Here is a 21,081-nt window from a genome sequence, read left to right as displayed (position 1 = left end):
AATATTCTGATAATCAAGAGGTTTACAGTAACCCTGACTAAGCAAAGCATCAAGGCATCAAGATTCCTTAAAGAATCGATGTAAAAACATCAACACAACTCTTAAAATCAACGTAAAACACAAAGTAAATAATAGAAACATAATGCAAAGGTTATATACATCACTGTTATATCTAACTTACAGCATTAATACTCAAACATCACCGTAAATGATAGTATTTGAAATATGTAAATTTTGCCAGTTTATCAAGAGTGCTGGTTGATAAGGTGCCCGTTAAAACAAAATGGGTACTGGGGCTTTTAGGAGAAAGTGAGGTCTGCAGATGCTGGAGATCAGAGATGGAAATGTGTTGCTGGAAAAGCGCAGCAGGTCAGGCAGCATCTAGGGAACAGGAGAATCGACGTTTCGGGCATTAGCCCTTCTTCCTGAAGAAGGGCTAATGCCCGAAACGTCGATTCTCCTGTTCCCTAGATGCTGCCTGACCTACTGGGGCTTTTACTGTGACATGGACAAAGATATCTGTGAACATTGGTCAAAGTTCTGTCTAGTTTACAGTTCTGACAAGTAAACCCCATTTGCAATGACATTGAAAATATTGACTTCATCAGTCCAGAACTTTAATTTCCTAGATTTTCTCATCCTTTCTTTTTAGCTGCATCAAAATGACAGAGTGCCAAGTATCAGTGTGATCTCAGATTTGTCACTGCAAAGTTATTGGTCCCATGGACTAGCTAATTGTGACACACACGCACTATTGTTGCTTTATGACAATTCACACCACAAGGACAAGGAAGATCATTTCAATAACCAAAGGTAAACCTCGGATTGCTATCAGGTTCTTAAACATGTCATCATACACAAAGTGAACATGTGGAATGAACATCTTGGAAGAGTAGTGGAAACCTCGAAGAGCAATTAGATACCAAAATGAAGCACTTTTGGATTTTTCTGGATGCTGAAGTAAATGGGGGAAGTACCTGTTGTAGTTTGTGGGGGAGCTATTTTGGCAGGTTAACAGAATTTAACATTCTGTAGTGGTGACAATTCACATTGGTGTCATTGTGTGGAAGAGTAATCAGGTCCATCAGAATTCATAGTTGAACAAGATGCCAGTGTGAGGAGATCACAATACTGCAAGAACTGAAGGGAATTACCTACTCCCCACGGTAAACCACAATGTTCTTGTCTGTTTCGTACACCTTTACTTCATACAGTAGGTTTGCTGGAAGGTATTTCTGTAGGTTATCCCAGATGAAGATAGCTACGTTTTCTGTAGTGCTAAGCGAAAGGATAAAATAATCAGTTCTATTTGCTTCTCACCAACTCAATCTGCTGAATAGCTTCCTTTTAAAATGTGCATTTACAGCAATGCTTTAACTGGGTTTAGTTTGGATGTGAATACATTAGTTGTATATATTCAGGGTTGAGTGCAAAGTGAGAAGCGTTCTCTGCCTACACCAAGCTTATAGTACAAATATACCTTAACATTCATTGTTTTTATTTTGACTAACAGTTTCACAGTCGAGAACACTTTTTGCAGTGAATCTATCAGATGTACATTATATATAGATACAACACAGTTATGCAAGAGGGTTGTTTATCTCACTCATGGCTCAGTTAAATACATGCCTACCTTGAAGTCTAGAAGGTTATGGGTTGCAGTCCCACTCTAGGACTCCAGTACGATGAGACTGTGACTCCTGGACAGTATTTTGAGAATCAAATACTGCATTTCAGAGAAACCGTTAAACTGATGTACCCTACCTGCTCTCCCAAGTGGATGCAAACAATTCCATGACATTATTTTAATCAGGAGCAGGAGAGTCATCCCTGGTGTCCTGACCAATATTTATCTCAAAATCAAAGGGGTGACTTGTACAGAGGGCAGGAGTGTATTATGTAGATAGAGTAGTTAGTCTTGAGCTTAATGATGTTAAAAAAGGCTGCTTAATGAGCTGGGAGGGGAACCCCAGCCTCAGGAAAAATATATAATCTGATTGGTCAGCAGCTGAACAGGCCCAGCAATGGCAGAAACGAGTGGCTTTTACTGGATGACAGGTGCATCCTGGGTCTGGAGAAGAAGAGGTGGGAATTGGCTTCTTTAGGCCAGGTAGGGAGGTACAAAGAAGGTAGCATCAATTTGTAAGGGCGTCCCTACTCAGCACAGGAGGAGAAACCACTGTGCCCATTGCCTTCTTGCTCGGAGGCCTTGAAAGACTGAGTTGGCCTCTTTTGTTCAGCCTTTCCCAGCTGCATGTATTATGGTGGCAGAGGCAAATCCAGCCCTCAACAGGCTGTTTGTTGGCCAGTTATGGCCTTCTATAGGTTGAAAGGTTGGCAGATTAGCTGATGTCTCAGCTGCCCACTGTATTATAGGCAAGAAACCAGTGGGTTAGCCCCTCGTTCTATTTTATGTACTCCTCATCTGGCCATACGCCAATGAGCGGGGACAGTAATATTCTGCTCAAATTCTGTCACTCTGGTCATTAGCACAGTTCTATTGGGAAACTGCCTTTGTGTTTCCTGCATTGCAATAATGATGCCATTTGAATCTCACTTTGCCTGTAAGGTGAATTAGAAATATAGGATATAGGTGCAGGAGTAGGCCATTCGGCCCTTCACTACCATTCAATATGATCATGCAATCTCAATAACCAACTCCCGCTTTCTCTAAATACTCCCTGATCCCTTTAGCTGCAAGGGCCATGTCCAGCTCCCCCTTGAATATATCTAACAAACTGGCCCCAACAGTATTGTGGTAGAGATTTCCAAAGGTTCACAACTCTGAATGAAGAAATTCTTCCTTATCTCAGTCCTGAGTGGCTTTTACCCCTTATCTTTAGACTTGACACCTAGTCTTAGGGTACGTTGTGGTCAGAAAGGTGCAAGTTATTTTCGCTTTGATAAACATGCCTTCATTATGTCAAAAACAAACGTGGCTTCTGCTCCTAACATAGTCCCAGGTTAAAGTAAAATACAGGTGAGACTGAAAACCAGCTTTGCTTCTGACATGGGAGATGGAAAAATGTTAACATCCAAGTCCTCTCCCTCCACCATCAAATTCAGACCCACTGAAGTTTGTGATGTTAGAAGTTAGCATGCTAATGAATAAACCAGCATTTCTACAAAAACGTGGTTCAATAACTTACGCTCACAACCTTCCCTCCATCAACTGCAGGACTGAATCAACATAGAATTGGAGTTACTGTGACAACATGCATGTTACAGTTTGGAACTGTGGATAGTTATGGTAGAAGTTGCAATGTCTTTTCCCAACCCCCCCACCTCCCCGGTCACTTGGCTGATCATGAGCCTCCCTTGCTTTTACTGCCTGCTGTTGGCTTGTGTTGGAAGAGTACTCCACCAGGTTCTGAAAGCACCTTCTTTGGCCATTAAATCCTGGGGTGGGACTTGAGGCCAGAGTTTCTGTCTCAGGGGCAAGGATATTAATCACTGCAGCACAAGATTTCAACTTCCAAAACATTTACTTTCTCCCAGAACAATCTCAGCTACTTCAGGAGGACTGTGTCTCACTAAGACCCTCGGCTGAAATCCATCAGGACCAGAGTCAGCCACAGCTCTAGCAACTGTGTCACTTCTCTAATGATTGTAATTTTCCAAGTACCTTACATTTCCTGATTTATCATTGCTTCTGTGATGTTACTTGTATTCTCCATCATGTATACTAATGCAACTTAATACCTACCAATTTATCCGTCATCTCTTCATTCTCCATTAGCAATTCTCCAGACTCACTTTGTTAACGCTCCTCCTTTACACACTTATAGAAAGCATTACTGTCTGTTTTTCAATTCCTGGCTAGATTGCTCTCTTACTCTAATTTTCCCTTAATAATTTTGTGTTCTGACCAAGCTTCTGTCCTGCCACAATTATATGCTTCTTATTTATGTTTCGTATCATCTTTATCTTTCCAGTTAATGACAGATTATGGGTCTGTCACTTGGAATTTTTCTTACTCATTGAGGATGTATCTAATCTGTATATTCTGAAATATCCCCATGAACATCTACCACTGCATCCCTATTGACTTTTTTTTTTAAACTGGCTAATTCACTTTAGTCAGCTCTGTTTTCTCAAACTCATAATTGGCTTTGCTGAATAGTCTCTGACCCACTTGTCTTTTCTCCCCCCAAACTGGATGTAAAATTCAATCATATTATGGTCACTGCTACCAAGCGGGAGCCTCCATAGCGAGATCAATAATTAATTATTCTTCTCTCATTGAACAATATTAGGTTTAGTATACCCCACTCAGTTTACCTCCAAAACATGCTTTTCTAAGAGACTCTCCCGAAAATTTGCAACAAATCTCTTATTCTGGGTGGCACGTGGCTGATCAGTTAGTATGCAGCCTCACAGCGTGAAGGGCACTGGTTCGATTCCACCCTTGAGCGATCATCTGTATAAAGTCATAGAGATGTACAGCAGGGAAACAGAACCTTCAGTCCAACTCAATGCCAGCCAGGTATCCTAAACTAATCTGGTACCATTTACCAGCACTTGGCCCATATCTCTCTAAACCCTACCTTTTCATGTACCTATCCAGATGTCTTTTAAATATTGTAATTGTACCAGCCTCCACCACTTCCTCTGGCAGTTCATTCCATACACACACCACCCTCTGCATGAAAACGTTGCCCCTTAGGACCCTACAAAATCTTTCCCCTCTCACATTATCCCTACGTCTGGGTGGGTTTCATCTCACAGTCCAAAGATGTGCAGGTTAGGTGGATGGGCCATGCTGAATTGCCCATAGTGTGCAGGGATATGCAGTCTAGGTGTGTTAGCCATGGGGATACAGGGACGGAATGGGGAGTGGGTCTGAGTGGGATACTCTTTGGGGGTGGGGGAGTGGACTTGATGGGCTGAATGGCCTGTTTCCACACTGTAGGGATTCTATGATCCTACAATCTCAGCTATGTTTACCAATCGAGATTTAGATGTCTCATGATTATCATTGTGTCTTCCTAGCAAGCTCCCATTATGCCTTCCTTTAAGCTCTACCCTATTGTGTGGTTACTGGTCGGGAGCAGTCTACATTTCTACAAGTAAACTCTAGCCTTTAACATTTCTAATCTCTACCCAAAAGATTTCCACATCCAGGTTTCCTGAACTTAGAATACTGCTGTCTATTGCGCTAATACAATAATTAACTAACAGCTCTGCCTTTTCCTAACTTCCTATGGTTTCTAAATCCTTCAGTATTCAGGCACCAATCCATGTCATTTTGCAGCCCGATCTGTGCTAAGACCATCAAATTGTAATTCTTTTTTAATAGTGCTCTCAGTTCTTCTGTTTGTTCTGACCACTATATGCATTCAGATACAATGTCTTTAGCTTTTATAAAATGTAACATTTTTTCTTAAAAAGTAAGGAAGAAGCAAACAGGTCAGTCAGTTTAACACCTGTCATAGGGAAAATGTTAGAAACGGTTTTGAAAGGAATTATAGAAAGGTTCATGGTAAAAAGACCAAGTTAACATGGTTTTGTGAAGGGGAAATCAGGCCTTAGCTAATTTATTGGAGGTGTTTGAGGAAGTAAAATAATAATAAGGCAGCACGGTGGCTCAGTGGTTAGCACTGCTGCCTCACAGCACCAGGGACCTGGGTTCGATTCCAGCCTTGGGTGACTGTCTTGTGGAGTTTGCACATTCTCCCCATGTCTGCGTGGGTTTCCTCCGGGTGCTCCGGTTTCCTCCCACAATCCAATGACGTGCAGGTTAGGTGACCTGGCCACGCTGAATTCCCATAGTGTTCAGGGATGTGTCGGTTAGGTATATTCGTCAGGGGTAAATGTAGGGTACTGGATAGGAGTAGGTTACTCTTCAAAGGGTCGGTGTGGACTTGCTGAGCCACATGGCCTGTTTGCACACTGTAGGGATTCTATAACATGAGCTGTGGATAAAGCGAACTAGTGGAAGGACTGTACTTAAGATTTTCAGAAGCATTCCATTGCAAAGGTTACTGCAGATAATAAAAGCTCATGGGATCGGGGTTTCCCTTGGCTCAAATACAAGAATGGCTGGCTAACAAAATGGAGAATAGGTAGAAATGAATCTTTTTTTATGTTGACACAATAGAATGAGTGGTATGCCACAGAGATTAGTGCTGAGACAGTAACTATTTATCACTTATATGAATGCCTTTGATGAAGAGACTGAAGGTATACTTACTGTTGACACAAGGATATGTAGGAAAGTGAGTTGTGAAAAGACATGAAGTGGTTAAAAACTCTATAGACTAGACAAATGAGTGGGAAAAGGTCTGGCTTAATATGTGCAGACATGTTAAATTGTCCACTTTGGCAGCAAGAATAATAAAAGCAAATGCTCTGAGATTGCAAAGCTCTGTGATGCAGAGGGATCTGGATGTCCTCATACATAAATCACAAAATGCTAACACCTGGCTGCAGCAAGTAATTAGGAAAACTAATAGGTTGTTATATTTATTGCAAGGAGAATGGAGTACAAATAAGGGAGATTATGTTATAATTGTACAGGCCATCAGCGGATCACATCTGGTACTGTGTAGGGTATCCGTCGCCTTATTTTCAAAACGATGCAAATGAGTTGGAAGCAGTTCAAGGGAAGCTTACTCAATTAATGGACAGTTTCTCTCATAACAGAAGATTAGACAGGCTAGCCTTGTATTGCTGGATTTTAGAAGCGAAAACGTGATTGAAACATAAGATCCTTGAGGGGTCTTGCCAGTGTAGATTTGGAGAATGTTTCCACTTGGGTGAGAATCTGGAACTAATGAACACTGTTTAAAATTCAATTGTTGCCTATTTATAACAAGCAAAATGATTTTTTTTTTGTTCTTCAGAAGGTCATGACTCTTTGGAACTGTCTTCCTGAAAAGGTACTGGAAGCAAAACGTACCAAGGCAGAATTTGTGGTAAGCAAGGGGGTGAGAGGTTGTCGAGGAGATGGGAATGTGGATTGGAGGTTATAATCAGATCAGAACTTATTAAATGGCAAAGCTAAGGAACTACAGTGGTTCAAAAAGGCAGCTCACCCACCATCTCCTCAAGGATAACTTTGAAGGGGCAATAAGAGTGGGACACCTACATCTCATGAATGATTTAAAAACAAAGCAGGCTCAGGGCCAAATAGCCTACTCCTGCTGCTTTTTCATTGTTTGACATGTATTTTCTAGAGCTCAGAAACAGAAGAGGTGACCTCATCGAACCACTAACCTCAATGAATTCGTAAAGGTTAGACATGGTCGGGACAGAAAGGCTATTTCCCTCGGTTTGGGACAGTGAGGATCGAGAACAATTGGACACCATCTCAGAATAAGCAGCAGGCCATTTAGGACTGAGATGAGGAGAAACTCTTCAATCAGAGGATGGGTAACCTTTGCACTTCTGAGGGCTGTGGAGGCTTAATCATTGAAACAGGATCAATGCAGAGATCAACAGATGTTTGGATACTGAAGCCAAAGAATACAGGGACAATGTGGGAAAATGGCATTGAGATAAGTAGTCAGACAATATCTAAAATGGTGGAGCAGGCACAAGGGCTGAATGGTCTACTCCTGCTACTACATTCCTAAGACCCATGCAATCTACTTACCTAACAACATTGGCAAAGTATGGAACATCTTTGTCCAGATTCTTATGGTCAAGTGGTTTCATTATGGCTTCCTGATGAAAGAAAAGAAGATAAGGACTTGTGGACAATATTTCGGAGATTTCATTTATTTAGTTCACTGATTTCTAAAATGTTAAGGATCAGATACTCATGAACTGTATTAGGGCCACTGACAAATTAGGGTAGAGAAGGGGACAGTTACATATCATTTGCCATTTCAACCAGAATTCTACCAGAATTTACTCATCACCTGCATGTGCTCCTTGAGCTCTGTGATGTTGATCACCATCCCGGTGAGTGGATTGACCTGAAACATATGTGAACAGAAATGAAGAATTTGGATTCATCACTCATTGTCAAGCTTAAGATTGCATGGAATTATTTCTGTTCTATTATGGTTTCTTTCAAATTTATAGTGCTCCCAATAATACTGTTTTGTCCTTATATTGCTAATTCTCAATCCAGAGATGTTTCAGGAGGTGGAAATTAAGTTTATATTCATGTAGGTCACTCAAAGTGACAAAATATTTCTAACACTGACTCTTCATAATGCCATAGGTACTGAAATCAGTGTCTTCCTTGTTCTGCCAGTTATACTGATTCACTCACTCATCATAGAATCCCTACAGCATGGAAACAGGCCATTTGGCCCAACAAGTCCACACCAACCATCTGAACAATAACCTCAGACCCATTCTCTTACCCTATTATTTAACATTTACCCCTGACGAATGCACCTAACCAAGAACATAGAACAGTACAGCACAGAACAGGCCCTTCAGCCCACGATGTTGTGCCGACCATTGATCCTCATGTAAGGTAAACCTAAGGTACGACCATATGCATGTCCAACAGTCTCTTAAATATCCCCAATGATCTTGCTTCCACAACTGCTGCTGGCAACGCATTCCAAGTTCTCACAACTCTCTGCGTAAAGAACCCACCTCTGGCATCCTCGATACTTTCCACCAAACAGTTTAAATCTAATCACTCCTTGTGTTAACAATTTCTGCCCTGTGAAAAAGTCTCTGGCTATCAACTCTATCTATGCCTCTCATTATCTTATACACCTCAATTAGGTCCCCTCTCTTCCTTCTTTTTTCCAATGAAAAGGTCAGAGCTCAGTCAACTCTCTTCATAAGATAAGCCCTCCATTCCAGGCAGCATCCTGGTAAACCTCCTCTGAATCCTCTCCAAAGCATCCACATCTTTCCTATAATAGGGTGACCAGAACTGGACACAGTATTCCAAGTGTGGTCTAACAAAGTTTTATAGAGCTGCAACAAGCTCTCACGGGCTCTTAAACTCAATCCCCCGTTAATGAAAGCCTAAACACCATATACTTTCTTAACAACCCTGTCCACTTGGGTGGCAATTCCCTAACACGGTTTCCAAGGAGCTGGAGTTGGGTTCACTTCCCGCAGATGTAGCCAGCGGAGACATGTACCATGTCTCTCACCTGCCACATTCTGCAGGAGGAGCAAGCAACTGCCCTAGCATCCATACCCCACTTATCTGAACGCCCACACAATACTAAACAAGAAAGCTTAATTTAATTGCTATAAAATCAAGCAATAAACTAACCTACATGTCCCTGAACACTAAGTTAAGTTAGTATGGCCAATCCACCTAACCTGCACGTGTTTGGATTATGGGAGGAAACCAGAGCACTCAGGGGAAACCCACACAGACACAGGGAGGATGTCTGTGTGGAGTTTGCACAGTCACCCAAGGCTGGAACCGAACCCGGGTCCCTGGCACTGTGAGGTAGCAGTGCTGAGCAGTGAACCACTGTGCCACCCCATTATTAAAATAAATGGTATCACAGTAATAAATCAGCAAAAATGTATCAGAATAGCTTAATTGCTAAAGTAATTCTAAACAAAAATTCAAATAATTTAGTTAGAAAGCAACACTTCTCTATTTCATCTCAACCTTCCTGATTCTCCTTTCTCATTTCTTCAACATTTTTTCAATCTGAATGTTACCACTCCCTATTTATTCAAATGTAACAATCATTTGTACACATTATTGGCTTTGAAAAAAGGCACAAATTTAAATCTTTTGTCTGGACTCTATCTTAATCTCTCCAGCATGAAGCTTCCAGGTTTAATTTTGTAGGTCTGATTGCTGTCTTCACTGAAAGCCAAGAGAATGAAATCTTAGAGCTTGATTTTCAAATTGGATGGTTAGGAAGCAGACAACTACATGTTTTCTGGGTCCCATCTCTGACTGGACGTTATTTTAATATTCAAAGTTCCAAACTAGGATTGGAAGTGATATTTGCAACCAATTTGAAAACACCCCACCCTTCTCCCTCCCAATGCTGCCTAGAGGCAGGAACTAGCTCTGGATTGCAATGCTCAAAGCCAAACGGGAACCATGACTCGGCTAGTTGCTGTCTTGTGGAATAATGCTGGCAACAGATCAGAAAGCCCTCTGCCTCATGCTGTAAGGAAGTGGCCAACTGGTATGTGGTTCTTCACTCACCCTGCCACTACCCGAGAATCCTAGATTGCATAACACTTTGTAAATATATAAAGCTAGGTGAAACATTCCTATGGAGGTACCCCAAATGATTTAGGTGACTAATGGGATGTTTTAAATTATTATAAGGGAATTGGACATAAATGCAAGAATCTTATGCTTCAATTTCACATCTTGAATACAGTGTGTGGTTTTGGTCTTATTTAGGGCACTGGAGGTGGTTCAGAGGAGGTTAATAGATTAATACTTGGAATAAGTATCCACTTGGAATAAGTAGGTTATCTTATGAGGACAGGTTGCACAGGCTGGGAATGTTTTCACTGGTGTTTAGAAGAGTGAAGGGTAATTAGACTGAAATGCATAAATATCCTGAATGACCTGGACCATTCCTGAATATGTGAAGGATATTTCCCTGTCAGTGATTCCAGACGTAGACAGGCACTGATAATAAACGTCCTTTCATAACAGAGATGAGGAGAAATCTTTTCTTAGAGCACCTTTAGATAGTCTGGCTCAGAAGGTGATGGAGCTTGGGTCATTGACTATTTTTAAAATGGAGCTGGATTGATTCCCCTGCCTAACAAGAATCTCAGATTATTGGAGGTAGAATGTGTGATTCAGGGAGTGTCAAATTCAGAACACCATCAGGCAATGAATGAAGGAGCAGGCTTGAGGGGCTGAATGGCCTGAATGGCCTAAATAGCCTAATTTGCATGTTCTTTGGTGCTTTAACTCAGCAGTGACATCACATTAAGGTGCAGATGTAATGGGCCAAATAGTCTCCTCTGGCATTGCCAATATTATGACATAACAATGAAGTGGGTGTCCTGACCCAAAAGTAGGGACATTTCCACTGCCCCACTACATTCCTTGTTCGTTTTGCACTTTAATGACTCTGTGATTAAGGTCCAGCCTCCCCAATTGCTCTCAGAGGGTGCGCATTAGATGATTCAACTTTCTGGAGAAAGTGAGGTCTGCAGATGCTGGAGATCAAAGTTGAAACTTTATTGCTGGAACAGCACAGCAGGTCAGGCAGCATCCAGGGAACAGGAGATTCGACGTTTCAGGCACAGGCCCTTCTTCAGGAATGAGCAGAGAGTGTTCAGCAGGAGAAGATAAAAGGTAGGGAGGAGGGACTTGGAGGAGGGGAGTTGGAAATGTGATAGGTGGAAAGAGGTTAAGGTGATTCAACTTTCTCCCTCACTAGGTTAAACATGTTCTAAGGGCCTCCTCCCCAGCCTGTTACCAAGCACAGCAAAGAGCAACGCATTTAACAGCTAGTGAGTTGGAGTATGCAGGTTGCTGTGCTCTCCCTCCTGACTGACCAGTGCTTTAGAAAACTGCAGCACATCCTGCTGACGCCAAAAGGTGTTAGGTCACCTGGGACTGCAACTTTCAAACCGTTCCTGTATCTGAACACACCCAACCATTTTCAGGAGAATCACAGATTCATACAGCATGGAAACAGAGCCTTTGGTCCAACTTGTCCATGTTGACCAGATATCTAGTCCTATTTACCAGCATTTGGCCCATTTCCCTCTAAATTCTTCCTTCTAGATGCATTTTAAATGTTGCAATTGTACCAACCACCACCACTTTCTCTGGCAGCTCATTCCATACATGAACCACTCTATGCATGAAAAGGTTACCTCTCAGGTCCTTGTTAAATCTTTCCCCTCTCACTCTAAACTTAGACCATTGTTTTGGACTCCCCTGCACTCAGAAAAAGACCTGACTATTCACCCTATCCATGCCCCTCCCCATTTTATAAATCTCTACACAGTCATCCCTCAGCTCCAGGGAAAATAGCCCCAGCCTATTCAGCCTCTCCCTACAGCTCAAACTCTCCAGCACCAACAACATTTTCTGCACCCTCTGAAATTTAACTACATATTTCCTAAAGAAGGGTGATCAGAATTGTATGCAATATTCTAAAAGTGACCTATCCAATGTTGTGTACAGCTGCAACATGACCTCCCAACTCCTATACTCAATGTTTTCACTAATGAAGGCAAGTGTGCCAAACGCTTTCTTCATTCCCTCTGAAGTAATGACACCACTTAAAAGTAACTGTGCACTTTGTCTCTTTTGTTCGACAACACTCCCCAAGACCCTTCCATGAACTGTATAAATCCTGCCCTGATTTGTCTTACCAAAATGCAACCTTGCATTTATCTAAATTATCTGTCTGCAACTCTTCAGCCCACTCGCCCATCTGATCAAGATCCCGTTGTACTCCGAGATAATCTTCACTGTCCACTACATCACCTATTTCGGTATCATCTGCAAATTTACTAACCGTGCCTCCAATATTCACACCAAATCACTTATGTAAATGATGAAAATCAGTGGACCCAGCACCGATCTCTGAGGCACACCACTGGTTACAGGCCTCCAGTCCGAAAAACAACCTTCTACCACCACCCTCTGTCTCCTACCTTCAAGCCAATTTTGTATCCAATTGGCTAGCTCCCCCGGATCCCATGTGAGTTAACCTTACTAACCAGACTGCCATGTGGAACCTTGTTAAAAGCCTTCCTGAAGTTTAGATTGACATCTACTGCTCTGCCTTCAACAATCTTGTTTGTCACCTCTTCAAAAAACCTGATCAAATTAGTGAGCCACCATTTCCCTTGCACAAAACCACGTTAACTATCCCTGATCAGTCCTTGCCTTTCCAAATGCATGTAAATTCTGCCATTTAGAATCCCCTCCAACAACACACCCACCACTGACACAAGGCTCATCAGTTTATAGTTCCCGAAAGACATGACCAAGTCAATGTTAGTACTTATGACTCGAAAATAAAAATTGGGCAGAATAAACTCTTGCTGTTTTCTTCAGTCATATTTAGTACTAGTTTCTGGGTAGCCTACAATTTTGTTTTATTCTTTATGCTCATGGACATCACTGGCAAGGCCAGCATTTGTTACCCATTTCCAATTGCTCTTGGGCTGAGTGGTTTGCTAGCCAATCCAGAGGGCAACTAGGAGTCAACCACCTTACTGTTGGTCTGGAGTCACATGCCAGTCATGATAAGGATGGCAACATTCTTTCCCTAAGGAACATTAATGAACCACATGGGTTTTTACAACAATTGGTGTTAGTTGTCATGGACACCGGCTTTCTATTCTGCATTTATTAACTGAATTTAAATTCCACCAGCTGGTGAGGTGGGATTTGAAGCCTTGTCACCAAAGTATCAGCCTGGGCCTTCAGTAGCCTACTGACATTACTACTATGTCACCACCTGCCCCCGCCCCCACCCCACCCCCACGCAGACTCTCACACTCACCTCGCCACGTACTGTAACTTCCACTGCAAAACACAAATACAACTGGTCAGAAATGTCACACACTAAAAATTGCTCAGAAGATGAAAACTGAAAATTCACAATAAACAATGTTTGTTTTACAGACTTTTTTAAAAAAAGTTGGTTTTTGAAATGCAGTATTTTCAATTTACGGATAGCTACAAATCATATTGGAGCAATAGCCTTAAAGTAGATAAGCTATAAATAAACTGTGAGCACGAGGTATTCTAAGTGGCTCAGTCACGAGCTGATATGAATCCCCACAACAGGTAGCCCATGTGTTCTCCACCATGGCGTCTTCCTCATGGATGGATTCTTAGTTTGTGGAGCAGCTGGGAATGAAGGCGGACACATACAGAATTTTACACTGCTGATTCGCTTCCTTATTCCCCTCTTCCAACCCACCCCATTTCCCTGGAATGGGCTGGAGGTACCCACATGCCCATCAAAGCATACTGAGAGGCTGACTGGATTTTCCAGTTATCATCCGGATCAGCGTAGAGTACCCGCTGGCCCATGGCTTGAGAAAGGACTGCAATGTTTAACTTCTAACTTACTTGCTTTATCTTTCCACTTTATACTAAAAAAACCTGTTACGATGAACTTTTAAACTTTTTTTTCTATTCTGATACCTTTGTAGCCAAGATGGTGCTGAGAATGGTGATGTTTTACACTTTACACAGTACTCTTTACTTGAATGCACGTGGAATTAAAACCTAAATTTAAAATTCTGTCCTAGTCAACGATAATAAAATATGCGACAGAAATAAGACCTTTCCGGTAACAGCTGGTATAAATTGAGAAAGCGTTAAGGACCTTTTTGGGCTCAGTCAATCCTTCATCACACACAGGGCCTTAACAACCATTCCAAACCACCAGCTCTTAGGCCTTTATTGATAGGCTTTTCAACCTGTAGGTCTCAACAACAAAAGAATTCAGCATAAAATCTAATTTTTGCTCATTAAAAAAAATCCAGTGAGAGGAGAATAAGGGAAAAAAAAAGTTCCACTTTCCGACCTAGGTAAAGAGGTTCTTTTAAAGCTATTGCACCAATGGCCTAAATATTTGGTTTAACAGCTGTATTAAACTTTCTTGCTCTCCACTTCACCCCACCACCTTGTGGGGAAATGTTGCCATCAACAGAGCATCTTCTGAGTGTGGGGTCTCAGGAAATAGCCATTTATACAAGGTGGGCGTCTGGGGTCACAGGCTTTGAGGAGCAGCGGCATCCCTGGAGCTCTGACTGAATTATTCCAGCTGAGCTCCCACTCTAAACAGGCCCTCTGCTCTCACAGGACCTCCACCCCCTTTCTCACAGGTCACACTGAAGGATCACAAAGATGTTTGTCTTGAAATGGGGTGAAAAGTTGGAAAATGTTCCTCATTAAGAAATAAACAGCACCACACAAAAGTCGGAAGAATGATCAGCTGGCAGTTAACACCACGGAATGAAATATGTGCCACAGTTCAGAAGCAATCAAACACTGCAACACCAAACTGCTTGGAGCTACCGGTCGTTCTGCTACAATGTGTGTTGCGTTACTGTGAATTCACTGTAACACGATCAGTGAACTGGGACAATGTTTCTAAAGTGCAAACGTTTAAAGCGAATATTGGTTATAACACATTTCTGGCCCTTTTAGTTTAAATGGTGCTGCTATTACACAATTTTCTTATAACATGGGATTGCACAAGAACAGAACGACTGTGTTATAACAGTCCTTGGCTTGATTGTACTCGGCTTGCAGAACACAGTAAGGAACTGTTAAGAGTTCACTAGACAATGTTACTTCTGTATCTAGGCCGAGGTAATAATGCATTGCATACATTTTGGTTATGAAATTACGTCAGTAAGGTTTACTGACCTTTGTAGTTATGACCATGACCATTCGGGTTGTTGCATTTTCCAAAAATTCTCTTATTCTCTTCATCACTCAAGTAATTACTGGAAAACAAGTTCCCAATGGTGTTACATTTTCAAAGCAATTACTCTAAACTGAACACACTACACTGATTTCCTATCTAGTATATAGTGTATTTTTCTCTCTCAAATCTGTGCGAATGTCCTTGCAGATTTCTCTGTCCTACGGCTAACGTCTAACATCAGATACGTGACATAGATACCAAGAGAGAATTGGGAAATGATGAGAAATGTAACTTTTTTTTACCTTTTAGGCAATGCAGTTTAGGTTTCGAAAGCTCCTTGTTAAAGCAATGCAAGTGGCAGGTGAAAACTGTTTATGTCTCTTTCTATAGATAGTTGGAGAGATTTTCCTCAATCAAGTTACTGGCCTGACACTAAGAAGTCCAGTTTGAGGGGTACCACTCAGCATTCAGTGCAACAGACTGGGGACTTTCCCAAACTAATTACCTGCCATTGGCATATGAGAAGAATTTAAAGTTGATACAATGTGATCACTTTTTGAATATACCTTCCATGTTCAGGAAGGACACAAGCCAAGACCTTTTGCCACAGATCCTGGGATCTCACACATTGTACCATAAATCCTCTCTCGAACAGTATAGGAAGCTGGAGTACTAAAGTAAAATGGAAATGAATTTGCTCAACAAGTTTAGAGCTTCGTCTAACTAGTTAATGAATTTATAGGTGAACAAATGAAGACTAAGTCCTCATTTCCTAACGCATCAGATTTATGGGGATATCTTTGCCATCCATACACTATAATAATTCAGGAAATCCTGTAAGTGTTCAGAATATATTCAGTTCGGAAGTGTGCCTGCAGTACTCAATATCTGTCAGGAAGTCAACCCAGGGGTTAACAGATCTGTGCACCACCCTTTAGGAAAGACATATTGGTCTTGGAGGGAGCACAACCCAGTTTTGCAAGGATGATACGCTGGGTTAAGTTATGAGGAGGGACTATGTAAATTAGGCTTGCTTTTTCTAGAAGTTTGAAGGTTAAGACTGATGTCTTCAAGATATTAACAGGAAAAGACAGGGTAGATAAAGATGAACTATTTCTACTGGTTAGGGATTCTATTACTAGAGTACATGGTCTGGCCATAATTCTCAGGCTATTCAGGAGAGATGTAAGGAAGCACTTCCAAACACAGAAGATGGTAGAAATTGGAATTCTTTTCCACAAATGCCAGTGGATGCTGGATCAGTTAATTTAAAACCTGAGGTAGATACATTTTTATTTTTAAAAAAGCGTTAAAGGGATAAGGGCCAAAGGCAGACTTATGGAATTCAGCCACAGATTGGCCATGATCTTATTGAATGGTGGGATGGACTCAAAGGGGCTGAATGGCCCACTCCTTTTCCAGAGGGTAGAACAATCAGATCTCATTGTGATGAAACTGCACATGGTATCTTTTCCACTTTTCCTCACATAAGCCTTTCCTTTCGAAAGTGGAATGAAACCTTTAGTGAGATGAAAGGATTGTGAAACATTAGCTTTATATCAGAGACAACCAATAAGAATGCAGATCAAATTTTCAATTACTCAGCTCAATCTCAATTTATCCTCAAAAAAAAGACAATGTGATCAAATATACCTGTCCTTTTCAGAGGCTGACTTATCTGCTTTAGAAATTATCACATTGGTACCCACTATAGCAACCCATTATACCATGGAACTCAGTATAATCCAGGGGCCTGTCTGTGTTGAATCTTAAGACTTTAATTCAGCAAATGCTACAATACGCTACCTACTCTGAACACAGATGCCATCTTTTAAAAAAATTAAAATTAAAAGCAAACATTTAATTATTGATTTTATTGATTTATTTGGGGAGGTGGTGACATAGTAATAATGTCACTGGAGTGGTAATCCAGAACTTCGGGCTATTGCTCTGGGGACATAGGAGAGAATTGCATCACAGCAGATGTGAAATTTGAATTCAATAATGAAAATAAAACAGTCGAATGGCAACCATTGTCAGTTGCTGTAAATACCCAGAGAGAAAGTGAGGACTGCAGTTGCTGGAGAGAGCCGGTCAGGCAGCATCTGAAGAGCAGATTCCCATCCCTGATGAAGGGCTTAGGCCTGAAACGTCGATTCTCTTGCTCCTTGGATGCTGCCTGACCTAGTGTGTGCTTTTCCAGCTCACACTCTTGGACATTGTAAGTACCCATCTGACTCACTGGTATCTTTTAGGGAAGGAAATCCGCTATGGTTAGCTGGGTGGGCCGACTCACGACTCCAGGTCACCCCAATTCACTTTTTACTGATATCTGAAAATGGCTGAGCAAGCCACTGCTCACATCCCATGCATTAACATTTTTACAAAAATTGGGGGCATGAGCACTGAATATTGGGAAGCAGTGGCCTAGTGGTGTTATTGTTGGACTGCTAGTCCAGACATGCAGGAAATGTTCTGGGGGCCTGAGTTTAAATCCCACCACAGTAGATAGTGGAATTTCTATTCAATAAAATCTGGGATTAAAAGTCTAATAATGAAGCCATTATCAATTGTCAGATAAATCCATCTGATTCACTAATGTTCTTTAGGAAAAGAAACTGCTATCCTCACCTGGTCTGGCCTAGACATGTGGCTCCAGACCCATGGCAATATGGTTGATTCATAACTGCCCACTAGACATTTAGGGACAGGGCAATAAATGCTGCCCTAGCCAGTCATGCCCTCATCCCATGAATCAATTAAAGAAAATATTGACCCGAGTGGAGTTGGAACCCACCTGACCACAGAGCACCAGCTAAGACAGACAGCTATTTTGAGATTATGAACCCACAGAATATGTTGTAGCAGTACCTTCAGCATATTTTCAAATACATTGCCATCTTGTACTTAGTAAATCTCTTGGACTGTTGTTCAGAAGATCCAGGTTCAATTACCCCTTTTCTCCTGCTTCACTATTACTTCAAGAAGCAGCCAGGAATTAGCCAGCAGTCTCCTCAAAGCAAGTCAAGCTCCCCTCACACAACATGTCCATATAAGCATAATTGTCATCACCATAACGGAAATTAATACATGTTTGGCCACTTTCCTGGATATCCTGGCTTGTTGACTTTAAGAATGTGTCCTCTGTGACCTGCAAACTTTCTTTGAAACATTAGCAAAGCCTTCTTTTCAACAGTTTAAGAACAAGACAAATTTCAACCTTCATTCTGGGGCAATCATTAATTTGTAAATGGTTGCAGCTTTCAGACAGATTAGAATTTGTAAAGCCACAAGGCAGCTGGTAAGACTAATCACAACTCCAGCAAGTAGCAGAATAATACTTATTCATGATACAATACTCTAGATATGGATAAAAAAACAGCCTGAGCATGAGATCAGCAGCAACTGTTTTAGCATGGCCAATCTACCTAATCTACACAGTGGCACAGTGGTTAGCACTGCTGCCTCACAGTGCCAGAGACCCAGGTTCAATTCCCGTCTCAGGCAACTGTCTGTGTGGAGTTTGCACGTTCTCCCCGTGTCTGCGTGGTTTTCCTCCGGGTGCTCCGGTTTCCTCCCACAGTCCAAAGATGTGCAGGTTAGGTGAATTGGCTGTGCTAAATTGCCCGTAGTGTTAGGTGTAGGGAATGGGTCTGGATGGGTTGCTCTTTGGAGGGTCGGTGTGGACAGGGCCAGCACAGTGGCTCAGTGGTTAGCAGTGCTGCCTCTTAGCACCAGAATCCCAGGTTCAATTCCAGCATTGGGTGACTGTGTGGAGTTTACACATTCTCCCCTGTCTGCGTGGGTTTCCTCCCACAATCCAAAGATGTGCAGGCTAGATGAATTGGCCATGCTAAATTGCCCACTAGTGTTAGTGTTAGGAGGGAGGTGGTTCTGGGTGGATTGCTCTTCAGAGGATCGGTGTGGACTGGTTGGGCCGAAGGGCCTGTTTCCACACTGTAAGGAATCTAATCTCGCTACCTCTGTCTCCTAAAACCTTGGTTACCTGCCCCAATATCTTCTCACGATGCTCAGTGTCAGATACTTCATTAATAACATTCCATGTGAACTGTTCAGGGATGACAGGCGCGCTGCCTCAGAGCGGCTGAGTAAATAAATCGGGTGTAAGTAACTGGATTTGCCAGAATGCCAAGTGGCTGAGGGGGGTCACTGACTCCATTCCCCTGTCTCGGATGTGGAAATAGGTGGGAATCTCCCACAAGATCAGGGTAAACTGCAGGCCTGCCTGAATCCACAGACCTGAGACAGACATTGAAGAAAAATGTAGCTAATGAGCCAATCCACCACACTGACTAAATCCCGTACAACATAGCTAGCTCGATACTAGACAGGATTTCCGGAACGGGTTACACCGAATTAAAGTGGACCTGAGTAGCTGCGGGTCTGGGTACAGGATGAATCCTAGGCTTTTTCCTCGGAGACTGTGAAAGGTCAATTTCACATGGTGTTGCACAGAAATAGGACAACCATGACGCGAGAGACCCCCGTACAAAGAGTTTCTGTTTGGGAGATAAAGTCTAATACAAGGACATTCTATACCACAGTGAAGAGATGGTAAAATAAATACCGTAAACCCACGTACAATTACACCAGAATAGACAAACCGGAGCTTTATATCCTGAGAACGGCTTCCGTATTGTGCCCCTGCTCTCAGTGAAAGTGAAACTTACAACGTTTAAATGTTATCCCCATTCCCCAGGAGGGATGGTGACAGTTTAATTTTTTTTTACCTATGGAGGCGATGAGCAGCGTTGAAGCTTTCCACTCGTGTCACCAGCGCTGTCCTGGTTGGTTTCATTTGCTGCTCTCCTACTTCCATGAGTACAGCGACAAACCAAGCCCCAATTGCCAACGTAGCCACAAAGCGACAGGTTAAAACGCTGGATACACGCACAACACATCAGTCAGTCGACGTTCAACTCACTTCCGACTGATCATCGAATCATTCCTGACTCCAAACACTCACACAGCTGCATTTATGAATTCGGTATCGTTATGTTGCTATTGCTTACATATATTTGTCAATGGGGCTTTGAAGATAGAAAATCAAACAATTTACGGGAAATGCGTACACTTTATATTTACTTATAATGTATTTTCTCATTTATATTTAGGTCGGGAAACTCAGTCATATTTGAATTGCAAACGGGAAACAGGCATTTGTCAAATATAGTTTGATATATTCCTATTATGACATTTCATCAAATGATATATTTGTAAATATAATTGCATTTACCTCAATTGCATCTTCTGCAACAAATCTCCAGAAGTAAAAAAAAGTTGAAAAATTTGGTGGTGCCTACTTGCCCTTGCTTTGTATAGCGATAGGTGGTTCATGTAGGTACCAATGGCACAGTTAGAACGAGGAAAGAGAGTATGAAGGGAGAGTATGACGAGCTAGGCACTACAGTAAAAAGCAGGGTCTCAAGGAAATCACTCCCAACAGTCATTTCCTTCACCTATTTCTTCACGTCCACAAAACCTATTTTACATCCTAGGTTATAATCGCTGGATTATTACCTGAGCCAAGTGCAAATTGGCAGAGTGTACTTAAAATTGGAGAGATGAATATGTGACTCAAAGATTGATTAGGAGAAGTGGGTTTCAGTATGTGGACCACTGGTCCCAATCATGGGAAAATTGAGGGCTGGACTATTCAGAGTCGTGCTGGAAAAGCACAGCTGGTCAGGCAGCATCAGAGGAGCAGGAAAATTGATGTTTCGGGCAAAAGCACTTCATCAGGAATAGAGGCAGGAAGCCTCCAGGGTGGAAGATAAAT

At 41.9% G+C, this 21,081-nt stretch overlaps 1 protein-coding gene across 2 annotated transcripts; it reads right to left on the bottom strand.

The window, feature by feature from the left end:
• Positions 1–448: 448 nt before the first annotated feature.
• pts (6-pyruvoyltetrahydropterin synthase) lies at positions 449–20,462 on the bottom strand. Of its 2 annotated transcripts, XM_043714423.1 has the most exons (6): positions 20,033–20,458; positions 15,281–15,360; positions 13,398–13,420; positions 7,866–7,922; positions 7,598–7,668; positions 449–1,278 (listed from the first exon to the last, which is right to left on the bottom strand). In XM_043714423.1, exons 1-6 carry the CDS (start codon positions 20,119–20,121, stop codon positions 1,155–1,157), a joined length of 444 nt encoding a protein of 147 aa, XP_043570358.1. In that variant the 5' UTR covers positions 20,122–20,458; the 3' UTR covers positions 449–1,154. The 2 variants fall into 2 exon arrangements, with proteins under 2 accessions (XP_043570358.1, XP_043570359.1); XM_043714424.1 differs by lacking the exon at positions 7,866–7,922 and having other exon boundaries at positions 20,033–20,462.
• Between the last annotated feature and the right edge of the window lie 619 nt (positions 20,463–21,081).

Source organism: Chiloscyllium plagiosum, chromosome 24, assembly GCF_004010195.1.
Source record: "Chiloscyllium plagiosum isolate BGI_BamShark_2017 chromosome 24, ASM401019v2, whole genome shotgun sequence".
In the NCBI taxonomy this organism is placed as follows: domain Eukaryota; kingdom Metazoa; phylum Chordata; class Chondrichthyes; order Orectolobiformes; family Hemiscylliidae; genus Chiloscyllium; species Chiloscyllium plagiosum.
The sequence above is the reverse complement of the archived record's forward strand: the minus strand, read 5'-3'. Positions and strand labels throughout refer to the sequence as shown.

Coding starts and splice junctions, on each gene's coding strand:
- pts (XM_043714423.1), bottom strand. CDS start 20,121: ATGGAAGTAGGAGAGCAGCAAATGAAACCAACCAGGACAGCGCTGGTG. Junction 15,361..20,032: donor GCTGCTCATCGCCTCCATAG/GTAAAAAAAAAT, acceptor CTTGTTTTCCAG/TAATTACTTGAGTGATGAAG. Junction 7,669..7,865: donor AGCTCAAGGAGCACATGCAG/GTGATGAGTAAA, acceptor TTCTTTCATCAG/GAAGCCATAATGAAACCACT.